We start from the raw sequence: 20,438 nt of genomic DNA on the forward strand, positions 1-20,438 counted from the left end.
GTTTCCCAGTTTTTTTTTTTTTTTTTTTTCATTTTCTTAACATGTCCTTCTCGTCTTTGACTGTCTTCTTGCTTTTCCGTAGTTCCCGCTTCATTATTGCCAAGTACTGCTCCACCGGTCGCAGCTCCGGACAGTTTGGCGGATTCATGTCCTTTGGGACAAAATGGACAGAATTGGCCTCATACCACTCCAGGACACTTTTAGAATGTGGCATGATGCCAAATCTGGCCAAAGTAGCGGAGCTTCGTTGTGCTGCTGCAAGAACGGAAAAAGGCGCTTCTCGAGGCACTCAGATTTGTAGATCTCGCCATTTACTGTGCCCTTTGTCACGAAAGGCACACTCCTCAGTCCGCAAGAGCAGATGTCCTGCCAAATGAGATATTTGGAGGCGAACTTCGACATTTTCTTCTTCTTAAATTTGTCGTCCACATCGAACTTGCTCTTGCCGGTGAAAAACTCTAACCCCGGAATTTGCTTAAAATCGGCTTTTATATACGTTTCGTCGTCCATCGCCCAGCAGCCATATTTTGTCAGCATCTTCTAGTAGAGCTTCCGTGCCCGAGTTTTAGCCGTCGATTGTTGCCGTTCATCGCACTTTGGGAAGTTCGGTACCTTGTATGTATGTATGTAGTTCAGCTATCTTCTTTTCATTCTGGACGTAGCTCTGCGACATGCCGACATTTTAACAAAATCACGGCTTGAGACGTTGAGACGGCGTTTGCTTTAATCATCCACTTCACCATTCCCTCCATCTTTTTACTCTCGGGTCCTGGTTTTCTTGCAGCTCCTTTGCCGTGGTCCAACGTCAACCGCTCCTGGAGCGGCTTCAGCACTCTGGAGACGGTTGAATGGTGAATGTTCAACATTTTTCCCAACTGCCGGTATGACAGGTCAGGAAATTCCAGGTCGTCCCCTTAATGCTACAACTAGATAACTCGAAAATCAAAATTTTGAGATGTGCAACTTTGAAAGTATGACCGTTTAACAAGGTGATGGTTAATCGCAGAGATTATGATTGAAAAATAATCATTAATTTGTGTATTTTGAATCACACGCTTAAGACCTGTGTATATTATGCAGATCTAATTAAGAAAAATGTTTTGACATATTGAAGTCAAAAATTTCAAATTTCGAGTTATCTAGTTGTAGCATCAAGGGGACGAGGTGTTCTCTCGACTCTCGTTGGTTCACCTCCATTTTCGTTGAATCGAGAAGCACGACTTCGAGTTTGACAGCATGTAAACAATACACATTAATGAGAAAGTGTGCAAAATTTGGTTGATTTTTACCCAATGGTAGAAAAGTTATGCCCTGTTGAATGTGTCGCAATAATTTCGTGTTCACCCTTTAAAGGAGCTGTAACTTTGTAGATAAAAATAAAAAAAAATAAAATATCTAAGTTTTATAACTTCTGAAAATATTTCCGTGCTAAAAGAAACTATCAGCAACCTCTAAGAGCAGTGCTTCAAAAAAATGACAACTTTTTGCATTAAGGGTCAAAAAATAATTCATGACTTTAAAACGCTCTCAATAATCCATTTTTGAAACGTTCTTTTAGCTTTATATGTAAGATATAGAACCCTAGAAAGGAACTCCGGATATTTTTTTTTTGTGAATATGGCCATTCTTCGCACACGGGCACAAATGCACCTGAAACCTGTTTCAGAAGGAACTGGCACGTATCATATTTAGAAGTTCATTCGCATGGTACCATATATGGGTCAAATTTTATGGTTTTTTATTCCGATTAATGAGAGCATCAAGAGCACCAATAATTAGATTTTGTGGGATTTGGTCGGAGTATTCCGGAACCGGTTCCACCTATATGGGCCTCCCAAATCTAAAATTATTATATCCGAATACTATTTCCGACCATATTAGATAAAAACATAAATAAAAGGAATTGCCTTCATCCGGAAATATCTATCTATATCATTTTATCGCTGATGAATTATAACTTTTGACAGCAATCGCAATTTTGAGGCCAGTTCAAATGAGGCTTCAGGAGTTTGTTCAGGAAAATCTCCCAATATTCCTTCAAAAACTCCTCTCAAAATATCTCCAGAGACTCTTTAAGAGATTTCTCCAATAATTTTATTGAATATTCTTCCAGTGATTTTACTAGAAAATCTTACAAAATAATATCTACCGTAATCCCTACAGCGATTTGTCCAAAGAGTTCACTAGTGGTTTCTGTCAGGGATTCAGCTAGAAAGAGCTTTTGTTCGCCATGAGATATTTAAGACCAGTTCTGATAGGTCTCCAGGAATACTTTCAGCAATTCCTCTCCAGAAATTCCTACAGTTTTTCGACAAGAGATTCGTCCAAGGATTTTTGCCAGAGACTTTTCCAAGAATTCCTCCAGAAAAATCTCTACAACGATTCTTGCAGAAATATCTTACCTTCAAGGTTTTCGGCAGAAATTTCTCCAGGTGTAAAACTAGAACAACCTCTTCAAAGATTACTCAAGATATTTCTCTACCGATTTCTTCAGAATTTCCTCCGAAGATTCCCCCACGGATACATACAAGTAGTCCTCTTGAGATTCGTCCGGGAACTGTTTCGGATATATCGCTCCAGAAATTTAACCTCTAGGGATTTCATCAGAAATTCTCCCAGAGTTACCCCCCAGGAAAATCGCTACATGAATTCCTCCAATTATTTCTTCAGATAATGCTACAGGAATTGGCTCTAGGCTTCCAAAAAATCCTCCGGAGATTCCTCCAAGAGTTCCTCTTGAAGTTCCTTCAAAAATTCTCCTATGAGTTCCTGCATAGATTTCATCAGAAATCATCCTAAGAATTTCTCCAGGTATTACATTTGGAAAATCTCTACACAAATTTCTCCTGGAAAATCTCTACATAAATTTCTTTTGGAAAATCTCTTCAGTTATTCTTCCAAAGATTTCTCCTAGGATTTCTCCAGAAGTTTCTTCAAAGATTCCTCCAAGGATGATTCCATAAGAATCTCTACATAGAGTTTTCCAGGGTTTTCTCAAGGGATTCTACCAGCCAAATCTTTAAAATGATTCTTCCTGGAATACCTCCATAAATTTTCTAGGGACTCCTCCAAAGATGCCTACAGGAGTTCTTCAGTAATTAACTTAGATAAACCTTCAGAGATTCCTACAAGAGTCTCTCCAGGGCAGTATCTCATTTCAGTCCAATAATCTTGCCGAAGCTCAAAATTGAAAAGTTCACTGGGGAAGCTTTTTTGTTTCATTTAATACTTTTGTCAACTAAAAACGCATCAAACCAAACAATCAATTTGATGAACGATTATTTTCGACGGGTTGCGTTGCGTGGTAACGGAGTATTTCGTAAATTGCATACTGAAAACTGTCATGTTATTTACTTTACCACTCTTGTTTAAATTACTTATGAAAAGCTATTTGGGATGAAATAGCTGTTCAATCGGAAGTTAGAAATGAAAAGGCATGACAAGTTCCTTTGCCAGCCACTCCCATCTTCTCCGTTACGATGGAAGATCCTTTCCTTTGAACACCTACCTAAAGAGAGGCCAGCTACTCGCCGACGCCCTCATAGATGTCAAGGAGTTGGATGATAGGCAAGGGAATGGTTTCACTATAAGCGACTGAGACGGCCAGATTTAAATTGTTGGGAGTGACGTTAGTAAGAAATTTAATGTTCATGAGCATGTCTTCCCGGGATGGGGCACAGGTATTTCCACGTTGTGTCCTGAAACGAGATAACAAATTGACCCTATGAAATAGCCTTAGTTTAATTGAAAATAAATACTTTAATTGGCACAAACTCACCAAATCCTAATTATTTCGCGATTGGTGATCGTGATAAGCAGATCAAACACAACCACTCACGGCGTAGCCTACTGCGTTTTTTGAATCAGTTTGATGAACGATTATATACAAGAATTAACGTGAACACCTGTTCAACTGTAATAGCAACCTGGTTTATACGCCTATCCGAACAAAAACTAGACAAAACGTATCGTTGTTTGGATAAATTAGTGTATGTACTCATGTCAAACCAGTTTCATCTAATCATTTAAATATTTTCAAAATAAAAAGTGCTGTTCACATGTTCAGCGAGTGTATTATTAGGTAATGAGCAATAAAAAACATCATATTGATCATACCGAGCCAGTTACCATTTTTTAAGTATCCATCTACGAACAATTGTTCTAGAAAATACAGGGTGCGTACTACATTTTTGTATGTGGATTGAGGTAAATTATAACTAATCAAATTAGCACCTACAATTATTCCCACCTCTGTGACCAGCAATACCAAACAATTAACTTTGCGGTGTTTGTGAAATACTACAGCGACAAATGATTTGGGGTGAATCCCACTCACTTACAATACGTACTGCACTTCGGTCGACAATAATTCCCATTGGCCCTACTAATTGCATATACTGCGTACTTAATACACATTAATTAGCTGGAGTTTATTCTATTGTAAAAAAGTAAAACAAAAGTCCAGATGCCGCCCGATACATTTGTTCAAACAAAACAATACAAATTCGCTAATAATGTATACCTGAAGCTATTTATAGTAACTATGAAGAAGGAAAACACAAAAGCACCGCCCCTACTAACTGGAAACTAAAGAACTATAAGGAATTTAAACCTGGATTGAACCTGGCATAATGGATCACTATGTGATTTTGCACTAGCTGCTTAATTTATGCTCTTTGTAGTTTCAATGAGCTATTGCATTCAAACCCAAGAAAATACACTCACAAAATAGATAATGTCCATCAATAGAAAAGGTAGAATAGCTCGTGAATTTGTACATGTACTTTTAGAAGCTCGTGGATTATTATATGTACTTTTAAAAGTAAAGCGAACAGATTGATTTTAGGTCAACAGAACAGGTTGCAAATAAACGACAACGCCCGGAAAGCCGAAACTAGGAACGTTGCTCATTAAAAACATGGCAATTTTAATATTCACCACACCATCCTTACTCAATCAACTTTATAATTCAGGTCTTGTTTGAGTCTTATTTCACAGAAATAATTTTCCGCATTTAAGAAAATCAAAATAAAAACGAAACACAAAACGGAACGAAAAAATAAAACTAGAATTAATGGAATCGTGAATAACAATAAAAATCACTCTTTACGTTCTTAGATCGATTTAAGATAGCAAAAAATAAAAGTTAAGGTATCCCGGGGCGTGTGGGACATAAAAAAACGATAGTTCAAACAGATTGTACAATATAATTTAAAAATGTCAATATTTTGCAAATTCAATAACACGGTCACATTTTGGCAACATATTTGCTAACTTAGAACAAAGATGGACAATGAGCCATTAGACCATTAGACCGCGACTCCATTTTATGCGGCCCGCGGAGGGTTGAAGATTCTTCTTATATTTTGCCCGCTGAATATTCTACCAACCCAAAGTTAGAACATACCAAGCCTATTTAATTTTCAATTTAGTTTCAATATCATATTCTAGCTTAGTAATTATTTAAATTGTTTTGCTTTTTAACCTTCTTAGATATTGAATTGTATGGATGATTCAAATTCAAAATCTCTAATTCAGAGTGTTTCAACAATGTTTCTACCATGACTTCCTTCTACATTCATTCATTCGACTTTTATCCTTGATAGGCTTAGGGATGGTACACAAATTATGTCACGCTAAATTTCGACTTTTTTGACCCCCTCCCCCCCCTTTGTCACATTTTTTGTATGAGTCCTCCATAATTTTTGTAAGGCTTGTCACACTTGACTTGACCCCCTCCCCCCCCTCGGAGTGTGACGTAATTTGTGCATGACCCCTTATAGAAAAGGCGGGCATTTTACAAAATCTTGAACAGGATTTTTTAAGAATTCTGGACACGACTTTCGTGGATAAAGCTGAGTATGCTGTTTCGCTCGAGAAAAGTAAAGCAATTCCTTGAGTGGATGGGTCAAAAAAATCCTTCAGAGAGCCCCATTTGAAATGACATTTTTTCTCAACTGAGTACTGCGATTAAAGAAATGTGATTTTCTTTACCATTTCATGCAAGTTATTTCCCACGCATCGAGATAGGCGATTACTTTTCTTGTGAGCAGCAAATCAGTCTTACCATTGGCAAGATTCTCACAGAATTTTTAACAGGATTCCAAAGCCAGGATTTTCAACGAACTCAATACATAATTTCCTAGAATCATGGGAAGATTACAACATAACGATACGTAACATTTTGCCAGAACACTAAACGAATTTGTAATAAAAATAATACTTTTTAGCATTTTCAAAGAATTCTAGGTGGCATTTCAAAATGATTATTGAGTAAGATTCTGAAGGAATCCTAGGCACGATTCTTGTAATATCTTGGACATTCTGATTAGGATTTTCGTAAAAGCTTGACCAGATTTTTATCATTCAGGTTCATGCTAAGAATATTAAGTCGGATTCTGACAAAATTCGGAGTACGATTGAAAAAAATCCCTAGTATCATTCTCACAGGATTAAAAATTTCTAGGACAGATTTTATTCTAAATATTTTGGACCATATTATCATATAATTTTGAAAGGGATTTTCACAATGTACAGCAGAATGCTTAATTGCTGTTGAGCTTTTCTTTTCTCGATTTCTTCAAATGAAATGGACTCCATTCAATGATTTTTGTCAGGTTTTTTGAACTTCATTTACAGGCTTTTGTCAGACTTCATGGGAGTATTTGGGCGTTTAAAAATGTGGCCCGCGACACAAAATTATTTCTGCGATTTGACCCGCGGTTCAAAAAGGTTGGGCAGGCCTGCATTAGACGCAGTTACCTCGCTAAAAGGAGCAACATCCAGTTTCATGCGTCAAACTACATCAGTAAGTCATCCATTGCAATAATAGGATTTATAAATCATAGATTTCCCATTTTGAGTACATATTTGATGTACATAAGGGATCAACCATAAAATACGTAACGTTTCAGAAAGAAAACGTAATGTAAGGTCACATGTCACATCGCATTTAATTTTAACTGAAAATACCTCACTAAAATCGTAAAGAGGTATAAAACATGTTCAAAATATATCATTTATAAATTAACAATCGAAATGCAGCTCGTAAACGTTCAATAATTGATGAATTTTTAATACTTCATTATTATTTGTATTGCATTTATGCATGGCGGAAAACCACTTAATGAGATGGAACTGTTTTCCGCAACTACTGAATTTGGTAGAAATATCAAATAAAGTTCAATAAAAATAGTATAGTAATCGTTCTCATGATGTATTTTAAATTTTATCTCTGTCTTCGTTCGATTTTAAATTCATATTTCAAAAATAAAAATAGAAAAAAAAATATTTAGATAAATTAGTAATTTTTTCTCCCAATTCAACAATTACGTAATATAAGAATGTTTTTTTTTTTATTTCGTTTGCATATTATAGTGCTACTCTCTAGGAAACTGTTTGAAACATGTAGAAAAAATTTGGATTCTGGTCCTTGTTTCGATAGGTCCCATTTACCCCGAGTATAAAGATATTTTGGGGTAAATAAGATTATAGAAATTTTCATATGAAATGAAAACAAAATACCTGTTTATCGTAAGCAGCTTGTAACAATACTTAAAGTTGTAGCTTACCGATGGTAATTCGATTTATAGCACAATTATTTTTTGCGAGCCAATGCAGAATGTCAAACGTGTCACAATTTATCATGCAAGTTAAAAATGGTGCTGAGCTGACAACTGTCACATGGAGCACATGGTATTAAAAATAACAATAATTTTTGTACTAAATACTTCCCTTGTTATTGTATCTTCAACTTTCTAGAAGAATACCCTCTTGAAAAACTTTTCCTAAACGAGCTATGACGGAATGTCCCACTTACCCCGGATTCTCACTTGCCTCGGGGTACCTTATGTAAATTCTTCAACCATACTGAATGTGCTAGTCAAGGCAAAATACCTCCCTAAATTTCTCAATAAACTAATAGATGCTGTTCCAAATCTAAGTTCAGTTTGCATAATTCACAAAACCTATAACAATCAAGATCATATAATGTACTAGCGACAAATCTCGGTAATCACTTCAACTGTCTATGCATTTAACACTGAAAGGGTAGTCCCCGTTTTCTGTTTTACATAATAAAACCTATGTTACTAGACACAGACAAATGACTAGCTGTTCAGCATTTCGCGAGGATCACAACGCATACATGTGGGTAAAAATTAGCATTTGTAAAACGCAAGGACACAATGCAGAGCAGTCGAATGCAAATTACCCTTTAACATTAATACTCATTGCCCACTGTGACTTTACTCGGGCAAGCTTATACCACAAGCAGTGCTCCCTACACGTGTCGTAAATATGCACAGTTCTGTTTAGTTTAGAGCAGTTCACTGTTTAAAATGAAATATTGAAATCCACCCTCTGATCTTTATTGATGATTTCTATCATTGCTTGTATAATAAATAAAATTACATTATTTATTAATTTTCATTTCTATACTATAATGAATTATTATGCTACATCTTTCTATGCAATTCAATTCCAAAATCAAAAATCAGAATTCAAAAAGTATTTCAATCTTTCAATGGAAATTTAATAATAATACAGAAATTCGGCTTGAACAGCTCTGGTACTAGCCTACGTAGAAACCTGCCTATTGGCCATTCCAAAGTAGAGCACAGTCGCGGTATCCTGAGCTGGAGCAATAATTCAGTCGTGTGACATGCCCTTTCCGATTAAGCGACCCTACGAAATAAATCAGCATCATTGGGCTTCCACCATTCGCACAACTGACCTGGTTCATGTTAGTGCACTACGAGATGGGATTCAGTAAAATTGGTACCGGCCTAGGCTAAAAAATGTTAAATTTTAATTAATTGACAAGTATGTAATGGACCGATGCACGAGTTCATTATTTGACTTTTGAGCGGTGCCAAATTCACTGGTTGCCATGGTTCCATAAATAACACGGCACCGCTAAAACGTCAAATAGTTAACCCCTGCATAGGTCCATTGCTTTTTCCAATTGCTAAATTTAATTTTATATAAAAATAGTTCAAAAACTTGACAAGCATTTAAATACATTGATTTTCTTTCCACGCGAATACGTTATTGTGACATGGGCACAATTCACCATTTTTTCTCACATAAATCCCAATGTGGAGTGACTGTTATGTAGGACGATTTTGCATTTTCAACTCGTAACGTGCCACTACTGGCTGACCGTAAGCCCCAATGGCTTAATCTGCCTAAAAGGGTGACAATATGTGAATTACGTGCAAAGTTCATTTCAAATTCATGCAGATAACATTTCGGCAAATTGATTTTCGTGTTGCAATTTATTGCATTGCCGCTGCAGCTGCTGTGAGTGGATATGAAACTGTCTACAATTTTGGATGTCTCGTTTTGATCCTAAGAGCCCCAGTTACTTCCAAATATGGATATCATACCTATTTTGACGCTAATAATTTTAGAATGATTTTAGATAACCAAAAGTGATATTTAGATCGAAAATAAAAATTTGGATATTTGAGAGTTAATAGTAAGAAAAAAAACAAAATATCAGTTTCAACGAATAGGAAATAAATGCTAACGAAGCAAAGTGAACATTAACATAGTTATGTTTTTAGCTTATGGCAGAACAGAAGCTAGGAATAAATTCATCCCAAATCCGTCATATGCCTTGAACACAGGCTAACCTTCATCTCCCTTAAATGTAGCAAACTGCTAAATTTTTTCGACATTCATAGTTATTACAACAGGAAACATAAGCAATTTTACTTCAAGGACATCTGTTGCAGCTCCACCCGCAAAAAACTGACGACCATGGGAATACACCGCTGTGCTTTCATGCTAGGATCGAGCTGTTTCTACTGTTGTTGCTGCCATTTTCCACATACAACCCATCTAACGTATACCTAACATGTGAGCCATCAAAATGGCAAGAAGTTGCCCAACTGCACAAGAAAAACTCGATGAAGACGAAAAATGGACGACTGAATAATTGAACCTACCTCTACGGGTTGCGGTGGTACCAACACATAGTAGGTACCAACCGAACGTTACGATCCCAATGAGAGCGAACTCGTCCATGCTATATATGACTGCGGCAAAAACAATCCTTCGGAACAAATAATGGCTACACTCCGAAGAACACGTGCTGCCCCGTGTTGAACACAAAGTGGAAGAAGGTACATTTCCGGTCGTAGGTTAAGTTTATGCCAGCTGCCCTCTAGAACCTTGAGACAGTAGGATTAACTCGTAAATTGTAAGCTAAAAAATATCGACACGATGTATAGGCACCACTGAACTAGTTTCATCATTGAAGTACACGTTTATAATTAAAATTGGAACGTAATTTATTGTGCTACCACTCCCAAGAATCACCCGAATACTTAACTCATATTTAGGAAAAAGTAGTTCAGTTTGGCCACCATAAGAAAAAGTTGATAAAAATGCTGAAAATGTTATGTAATCTTCGGATTTTTGCATGATATACAACAATTCTTAGATTTATACACCAGTAAGCGAATCCCGGCTTGTATTTTCTTCGAAGAAAAGAAAATTTTCTTGCTGGTGGATTATGGAAGAAAATTCCTTCCCTTCGAAAAAAAATGTGCGTCGGAATTCACCTGCAGGTCTGCGAGATTTCCTTTGTCTTGAAAAGTTCACGAATGAATAGATGGTTTTTCAAAATTTGTCATTTTTCGACGATATCTTCCTCTTCTTCTTAGCATTACGTGCTCACTGGGACAGAACCTGCTTCTCAGCTTAATGTTCAATGAGCACTTTCACAGTTGTTAACTGAGAGCTTTCTTTACCAATCTGGTTATTTTCGCATTATTTTATAGTGTAGCAAGCAGGTCCTTAAAATGTCATTGAAATTCAATTCAAATGACATTTGAAATTTCAGAATTTCATCGACGACTGAAAAAAATATAGCCTAACTTTATCATTCTGATTTTTGGTTACTGTAGTTAGCAAAACTTTCCAAAGTTAAAAATCCAATAGAAAATGTGAAAATACATTTTCTTTTTTGACATTTTCCGACTTTTGTGGCAGGTACGATGAAACTCTATGTCCAGGGAAGCCAAGAAAATTTCCATTACGAAAAGATCCTGGGCCGATCGGGAATCGATCCCAGACACCCTCAGCATGACTTTGCTTCGTAGCCACGGACTCAAACCATTCGGCTAAGGGAAGCTCCAAATTGGGGCCCCCAATGTCGAGTACCCTATTTTATATTATGAAATTATCTTATATAATTTGAAAATTCAACAATTATTATTAGTTTCATTACAATTGAAAGTTGTTAGTATTAACAAACGGTGCATAGAGATTAAATTTTATAGAACTATCTAACGGTCAAACACCAAACATGACGAAATTTGAAGGAGCCTTTCGAAATATGGGAAGTTTTTTTTAAACAATATTTGAGGGACCCAAAAGTAAAGGGGTGTAAGTGACATTTTGGTCTGCTTTGAGTTGAGAATACTGAAAAAAAAAACAAATGTTCTCAAGCTTCCAAATGGTATTACCAGGTGATTTTTTCCGTCAAACAGAAGAAATACATAATTCAAAGAATATTGGCATGTTTTTTCGCTTCCATATAATTTGGATAAAATGAAAAAATGGCTGAAAAAACTTCAAAGTCGATTTTCTCAAAACTAGGTTTTTGTCACCCCTTTGCTGCGAATCCCTTTATTTATTTTTTTTTTCTATGGGTTCTGAACAATGACTTATAACACGGCTATTGCTTCATATCCTTGTCAACTTTGGGTCGTATGATATTTCTGATGAATTTACGCAGTTTTCAAGAGGTGCTCGTTCGGCGAAACTTCTCCAACTTGCACTATGTACGATAAAACATCATGCAAATTCGTTTTTTCAGAAACCCTTGGTTTAAATCTATTTTTATATCTATTCCAATATAGAAACATCAATGAACCCTGTCCTTGAGATGAAAAACCGAATTTAGTACTATACCATTTAATTCCACTAGAGTTTGTATCTTTAGACAGATACACGTACTTCAACCTCAACTAAAAGGCCGACTTTAGTACACGACACTGAAGACGGCCTTACATTTGAGGTCGAAATATGCGTATCTGTCAAAATATACAAACCGTAGTGGAATTAAATGGTATAGTACTAAATTCGGTTTTTGATCTACTTATAATAAAGAAATTTGCTGAAGAGAACAATTCAATCTGATGGATAGGAAAAGAGATATTCATGAGTTTGTTTGCTATTATTTAGCTCCATATGGTATTATAGCTCTGCAAAAATCTATAAAAATCCTGAACAAAACTAGCTCAAAAGGGAGTTGTCCCTTCAGCAACATCCTTCATTAAGGCTTGAATAATGAGATTTTACTGTGGGATAATAAGTTTGTACTTACATTTCAGTACTAACGTGATTGGAACAGGGACCTTCCTTAGCCGAGTGGTTAGAATCCACGGCTACAAAGCAAAGCCATGCTGAAGGTGTCTGGGTTCGATTCCCGGTCGGCCCAGGATCTTTTTGTTAAGGAAATTTCCTTGATTACCCTCGGCATAGAGTATCATCGTACCTGCCACACGATATACGAATATGAGAATGGCAACTTAGGCAAAGAAAGCTAAAAAGTTGGAAACTAAAAACTGTGGAAGTTGAGAAGCAGGCTCTGTCCCAGTTAGAACGTAATGCCAAGAAGAAAAAGTGATTGTAACATTTTTCAAAATATCTCCATAGGCTACCTTTAAATCACCACCGAAAAAGCTGAAAATTTCACATACCGCTATTTTTATGATAAGGATGGTAAAAATTATATAGGAGATGGGATTTTCCAACATTTTCAAATTTTGAACCGCCCTATTATGCAGTCTTTCAACTGAGATACCACAGTACCGTAAAATCGGGTGTAATTGATCAGAAGGGTGAAATTAATCATCGTATAACACGATTTTATTTATTCGCAATGGAGCACAAATATCAATGTAAGCTGCAGTAAATGAACGTTGTTTGTCGTAACTATTGTCAAACTGTGTGTTGTGAAGTTTTTTGCGTTAAAGAATGTTTATTACTATGAAAATAATGTAAAATTTCAAAATCATGCGCGGTGCAGTATTGATAAACACCTATGAACATCTATTTCTAAGCAAGGATTTGAACATGGTATAAACCTGAAAGTTTGTGAGGATGCTTGAGATATATCCCCAAACCAGATCTCATAACCAAAACTCGTACCAATTAGCTCAAATGGTTGAAATAATTGAATTTCTGTTAGATATCATTGAATTCCTTAAGAAATTGCATATATTTAGGCGTTTTCCACATAATTCTTGAAATTTAACTATTCGTTATTTATATAAATACTAGTGGTCCTGGCAAACTTCGTCTTGCCATCAAGTAGGCTGTTGGAAGATGTCAATGATACCTCCCATACAAAATGGCATATTAGTACTCTCCCGTTTTACCAAATTTCCCGAAAACTTCCCTAAACTTTTTCGTCGCACGAACACGTCGGAACCCTTCAAGAAGACAACAGTGAAAGAATTGTGCAAATAGGTTGTCCCGTTCTCAAGCCATTTCGTGACATACAAACACCACTCCATTTTTATTTATATAGATAGCATTGTTAAGAATTTGACAAGCATATTCGGATTCAGGGAGCTCAAATTTATTATGTAGAGTTGTTTTGAAAACTAAAAATAATGGCATTGATAAGTGATCAATTTCACCCCAAAATGAGATCTCCTGATTTTTTATTTTCGAGATATTTGTTGACATTAAAATTACATTTGTTAGAAAATTTCGGTACATGAGTCGATGAGGCTCACCTTTGTACTTGTTTTCCTGCATATAGTTGTGTGGCTTTGTTAACATTATAGAAAACAGACTAGAAAAAACGTGAAAATGATCAATTTCACCCGAAATTACGGTACTTGTTTTAAAAATGTAATATAAAAAATCTTTAGAGCACAATACAGAAATATTCAGAGGAGGAAACTCCAACAAACAATCAACCCCGTTGTACGGTACTTTCAATTTGTGACAATTAGTTTTACAGCTGTGGAAAATTTAAATTGCGGGTCCGAGTAGTCTAGTTTCGTTTCAGGTTAGAATTTACAATAATACAATCAGTGCCGTAGCGTGCGGTTGGCCAGGTTGGCACCCGCCAAAAACCGTGAATACCTTGGCAAAATTTTGAAAGATGTATATTAAGTTAAGGCTTCTTATTAGTTACCATTCCGAAAGGATTTAAACAATTTTTGAAAGACTTATACAAAACATGCAATAAGCACTTAAAAAGTTTTTTTTTACAATAGAAAATTGGGGAAGATTTTCATAAAATCAAGGAGAGGATTCCGATAACTTTGACCATTATTTTAAACAGCTCGATGGCTTTTTCACAGAGTTTTCAGAATTTTCAAACAAGTTAAGGTGAAGATGAATCGAAGCCAAAGTTCAAATTTTCAAGCGTGCGCTGGAGAACCAAACATCCGTTTGAGCTGAAAATCTAATCGATTGGTCACCACAAGCTAGTAATCGATCGATTAAGTTTTCAGCTTGAACGGATGTTCGATTCTCCAGATCCGTGGTCTTGAAAATTTGAAGTTGGCTTCGATTCATCTTCACCTTAAACCTGATCAAAAATTCTCACAGCAGACGTAGTTTAAGAATCTGTAATACATTTTTAATAACAAGAAATCAAAAAATGGTCTACTGAAGCTGGAGCTCTTTGGTGTTACGAAGATTTTCGATGTAAAAAGTACGGTTGTACATACACTAAAGTCTTTTTTTACACGGGTTTTTTTGCACGCTTTATTTTTACACGGCTTTTTTTACACGCCTTTCGGAATTAACACGGTACTTTTTTTGCACAAAATTCGGAAATAACACGGTTTTTTTACTTATTTACACGGATTTCGGAATTAACACGGCTTTTTTTCCTATTCACACGGATTTCAGAATTAACACGGTACTTTTTCCACGGATTCTAGAATTACCACGGTTTATTTTAACACAAATTCCAGAATTAGCACGGTTTTTTTTTGCACGGAATTTTTTTGCACGGCACGGGGGACCGTGTAAAAAAAAACCTTAGTGTATTTAAACAACATTGTTTTCAAGACTCGACCACCTTTCAAAAATGTTCTTATCCATTTGGTGGTGTTAGGTATATATTGTCAAAAATATATATGAGAAAATTACATTAGATGATCCTTGACAAAATTTCTCTCCCACCGCGGAGTAAAATTTTATTAGAACGTTCTTAAAACAGGTCTTGAAACATTTGTAAATATATCCATCTTCTGGTTACTGACTGTACAAAAAGATTTTGATTTCATTTGGAACAAATATTCCTAAACAGTTAGTTGAAAAATTCTTTGATATATTTAAGCTATTGTTCACTGATTAATGACTAAATGTATGACTTAGTTCCAGTATGCTAATTCGCAGGAGAGAATCTTAACAATCTACGCAAATTCCCTTGTAAACTCCGATTTTTTTAATTTCACTTAGAATTTCCTGAAAAATGAAACATATTTCAATATTGGCAGAACCAAACCACCCTACACGAAGAATTTTATAACTTTTCCCTTACAATTACCGTAAAGTACCCATATGTTGCACACGCTCCTAATTTCGGTCACTGACATTTTAAACATGTTTTGCGAAAGAAATTTTTGTTATTTTGTATTTTGAATAATTCTTCTTCAGCCACGGTTACATAACATGCAATAATGTAGTCCAATTTGTATAAAGAAATACGAATCAAATGGCAGTGAGCGAAATTAGGAGCGTGCGCGATATATGGTAGCATCACGGTTTAATTATTAGGTAGGGAAAGTGTACCAGTTATGGCTATAGTGGTTCCCCATACGTGTTTTCTCGGAAACTTTCACATTTTCAATATTTTCGAATGTGTTAACAGAGAGAGTACGTGGATTCCCAGAGAAGCAATTCTTCAGCTTCAATGATTACAAAAAAAATCCTAGGAAAAATTAAGGGTGACCGCTGTTTCGTTTTGAGGCCGAAAAATCACAAACATATGTTTACGAACTGGAAGTGCTTTCATGTCTGCAATAGTGATTTTCATTCGACCAATTGCTAATAATAATCGCAAAACTTCGTACAATAACATTAGAAACTATGAAAACTTATTTAAGTAACAACACCGGCGAAGAGTTATTGAACGCTATCAGGCTAATTTTTGTGCATCTAAATACAGCTGGAATGAAATTTCGAAATAGCTACAAAGGCTGTAGATTTAATCAATATCAGAATATTGTAATCTCGTTTGACCAATCACATATAAAATGCAAAATCCCCGCTATTTTTTTTTTTTTGTAGAGAACGAAATATTCTTTAGGAGCTTCTCTTCTATCCCTCACGAGCATATTTCAGAAAACTTTTGGGAAACTTTAGCAGGTGCAACAAATTTCCTTTGACTAGTTTATTTAGTAATGTACATCTAGGGTGGGGCCCAGATAGCCGTAGCGGTAAATCCGCAGCGATTCAGCAAGACCAATGGAAATTTTCTCGACTTCCCAGGGCATAGAGTATCTTCGTATCTGCCTCACGATAAACGCATGCAAAAATTGTCATTATTGGCATAGTAAGCTCTCAGTTAATATCTGTGGAAGTGCTCATAAGAACACTAAGCTGAGAAGCAGGCTCTGTCCCAGTAGGGACGTAACGCCAGAAAGAAGAAAGAAGAAGAAGAAGACGTCTAGGGTGGACGAGAGAGGCTGAAGTTTGCAAATATTGTTTCATTTTTAAATGTTTAAATCTTGAAATATTTTTATATTTTTCTACTTAAATTTTTAACCTTTCACATTTCCAAAAAAAAAGAATCATTGTCTTCAAGTTTACAAAACTTCCCCAAGCCAAACTCTGGTTGCGCTACTGAACCTACAGTAAAACTATTTATAATGACTATTCTTTTTATTAGTAGTACTCGGCGCCAAGCTACTCAAATCAAAATCGTATGTTGTCATAGCAATCATATAGGTATCATATAGGTACCGTGGGGTAAGTGGATACAGTAAAATTAATAGTGAACTTCATTGTTATGTACAGCTAACGTGAATAATGTAATTCAAGCTTTTTTTCTGTGGATAACAAATGAGGGACTAATATACTTCAAATCAACATTTATTTAAATTTTTCTGAATGTTATGTATTGAGTATGAGGGACTAGAAAATTTGCGCCAAATGATCCACTTGCCCTGCCATGTTATGTTCCATTTTCATACTTTTAAAATTAAAAAATATTTTTATTTTATTAAAATATTTTAAAACATATTTGTACATTAGTTCACATTAATTCAAACAAAATATATATTGAAACTTAGATAAATCAGCTTAGATAAACCACGAAAGGTTTTGTTTGAATTTTGCAATATTCATAAACAAATATAAAATGTTTATACCAGAAAGATTGAAAAAACTTTCAGGTGGAATCATTCTAATTTTCTATGACCAATTTGAAAAATTTAATCTAGGAATGCAAAAAAATGAAAGAAAACAACATTTGCGAATATTAAAACATATTCAGATTCTCGTAAGCAGTCTGCCAATAAATGATTATAATACTTGATCCACTTACCCCACCCCATTAAAAAGAAGGGGTAAGTGTACCATGTTCAATATATCTGTATTTATTTAATAAAAATCACATATTCTCATTGTGTTTCATTGAATTAGAACTGAAATGCTCATCATGTGTTGAAAAAACTAATGGTATTCGATTTTAGATGGAGATACAGTGGATTTTTGATTGATAGAAAACAATTTTCAAATTAATTTATATGTGCAGCTAAAAAGTTTGCTTTGTTAGTGTACGTGTAGTTTTGCAATAGTATCAGTGTGGACGTAAGAACATAACCTCAATCTAAGCAATGGTTTGAAAACATTCGACGTACTTTAGTATTCATGCTTAATATGGACTAATAATCCACTTACCCCACTGATACACTTCCCCCACTGTACCTTATTCACATAAAGATATTAACTATTATTTTTATTTTCAAAGTAGGTCTCTAAAAGTACAATAGCGGTACTGTAGGTGTAAGATATCTAAAGTTCATTGACTATTCATTCAGTTTAAAACTGTTGGTCAACTTTGGAACGAAATGGAGCTATACATCGAGATTACTCATATAAATTAATTCATATCTGCACGGCAAAAAATGTTTCGTGAAGGTTTATTATAAAAGAAACTTAAAAATACTCTAGCATGACTCAAGGGGACGTCTCCTAAGAGTACAATCACGTAGATCTTAGAGTCTAATGTTAAATAAGGTTAAACCATGGGGAGGAGTTGATGGCCATCTCAATAACTCCTTAGTTATGAATTGAAAAAATAAATCGTCTACTGTCAATCGACTAGGGCAAATGTACCAATAGTGGTGCACCTAAGGGAAAACTGCTGAAACATGGTGTTAAAAACATGAAAAATGTAATTTTAACGTATCAATCGACCGATTTCAAATCCTTCTATCTATAAATTTCCCTGCAAATAGCCTTGCACCAATAATAGGAACACTGTTCCTTTAGTGGAGGTATGTTTTAAGAATGGTTCCTTTAGTGGTGCAAGTCATTGATTTCTTATGGGACCCTCCACTATGGGTATTGATGCACCACTATAGGTGCAAAGCAACAAAAATTTTAAGCAAAATATGTGTTTGAAACAATTTTACGATTAAATTTCATGAATATTTTTCGTTTGTTTGTATCATTTTCACATTCTACATCATAGAAAAATATCACATATTCATGTATTTAAGCGAAACATGTCAAAACACACTTCCTCCACTATTGGAGCTACCTCCACTAAGGGATCGTTTGCCCTACTTAGCATCTTTTTACTTTCCTACAGTAATTAGTCAGCGTTATGGTAAAATTGTGATTTTATAAGTCTTAAAAAAGTTGTTTTCATGTATTTTTTATAAATTAATTTTGAAAATGAATAAAAATTCAATATCAAAGAAAATATATGCATCACAATCGGCTTTCTATACAAAGAGAAATATTTTGTCAATTGCTTAAAATGGCGTTGACGAAACGTCCATTTTGAAAATATACAAAGTGGGGCCCCCAGTAAACACAAACTCGTATACGATAGCGCATAAGACTACAAATGTGGAGGCGATATACGTACATGCGCCATAAGGCTGCGTGCAAGATGTACGTATATCGCCTCCACATCTGTACTTTTATATCCCATCCTATACGATGGTGTGTTTACTGGGCCATAAATGACCGCCAAATATGAAAGCGTTGAAACGAAACCGTAAATGCAGAAAATATAGGATTAATATAGGAACGAGCAATGTGGGAAAATATATGAATTAAAGAAAAGGGCAAGTAACATAGAGCATGATTTACAGCCAACATTGATTGATTGTAGTTTAAATACAGATCTGCGTGAAACAATATTGTTGAACATATATGTGTTATAATAAAATCAAATATTATCATGCATAAAATAAAACCAAACAAGATACAAGACTGTATATTATACAAAATAAATATCGTTCAAACTACAATTAAACACCAGCAATATTTTCTAACAATATTTTTGTTCAATTCAATTATTTTGAGTTAAGTTAGTTAGTTTCAATTAGATTTTCCCGCTTCCATGTAAAATGCATTTCCATAAGAAATTAGCAGCGCTTGATACAACGATATAATTTTATGGATTTTGTTTATCGACAAATGTGAAACAAACTGTTCATTCAACAGCATCATTCAGATTTGCCCATTGAAAACATAGCAGTATTTATGTAAGATAAACGTAAATAGATTGGTTTATTTTTCAACTTCCAAATCATAATGCACCAGAAATGCCGAAACCATCGATGGATACCATTCAATGCTCGCTTACAAGGCATCCACAATGATTAGCAATATATTTCCGCCATTCACAGCTGTTCAACAGGGTTATTGCTTTGTAACAAAATTACTAAACTCTACAGAGTGGAGACATTATTGGTATGCATACCGTAACAATCAGGAAAATATTGCTGGTCGTTAACGATGATTAGTTTGACTTAGAAAAATTAGATTCCAACTCAAATATTTAGATGCAAATTTAGAGACAGCCGTTATTTTAGTATTCGTATAAGCCAATATAACTCCGGTTGACTCATGAACTTCTTGCCAGGTGAACAAAGCGACCAAATGGAATCACCAGCCGAGTCAGTTGTTGTCACTCCATTGGCAGCCAGAAGACGACAACCACCGCTGTCATCCAGGCTAGCAGAATTGAATGAAGAGCTCCGGGCCGAGTCACCGAGTATGATAAACAGTTTTAGCGATTTCATTAGATAGCCATACTTTATATGCTAGAAGGTCCGCCAATATGTCTCACATGCGTTAGAGCTACCCTCGATGTCGTAAAATCACAACTCGTATCCTTAAAACACTACCGGATCAGTAGATTACTAGACCTCCAGGTGCCATGCTGAATATGTAAAAATGATCCCTACTATCACCAATTCTATACA

At 35.3% G+C, this 20,438-nt stretch overlaps 1 protein-coding gene across 8 annotated transcripts in view; it reads left to right on the forward strand.

The window, feature by feature from the left end:
• The window catches only part of LOC5572202 (potassium voltage-gated channel protein Shab), a 365,295-nt gene that overhangs the window by 276,824 nt on the left and 68,033 nt on the right, over positions 1-20,438 (forward strand). For 7 of the 8 annotated variants that reach the window (XM_021843099.1, XM_021843098.1, XM_021843101.1 and 4 more), the window contains one exon: positions 20,096-20,227. The exons of the other annotated variant lie outside the window; for it this stretch is intronic. In XM_021843099.1, coding sequence (XP_021698791.1) covers positions 20,096-20,227 — 132 coding nt within the window. The remainder of the gene's footprint in view (positions 1-20,095; positions 20,228-20,438) is intronic. 8 annotated transcript variants of the gene reach the window in all.

The sequence above is a fragment of the Aedes aegypti genome, chromosome 2 (assembly GCF_002204515.2).
Source record: "Aedes aegypti strain LVP_AGWG chromosome 2, AaegL5.0 Primary Assembly, whole genome shotgun sequence".
Taxonomy (NCBI): domain Eukaryota; kingdom Metazoa; phylum Arthropoda; class Insecta; order Diptera; family Culicidae; genus Aedes; species Aedes aegypti.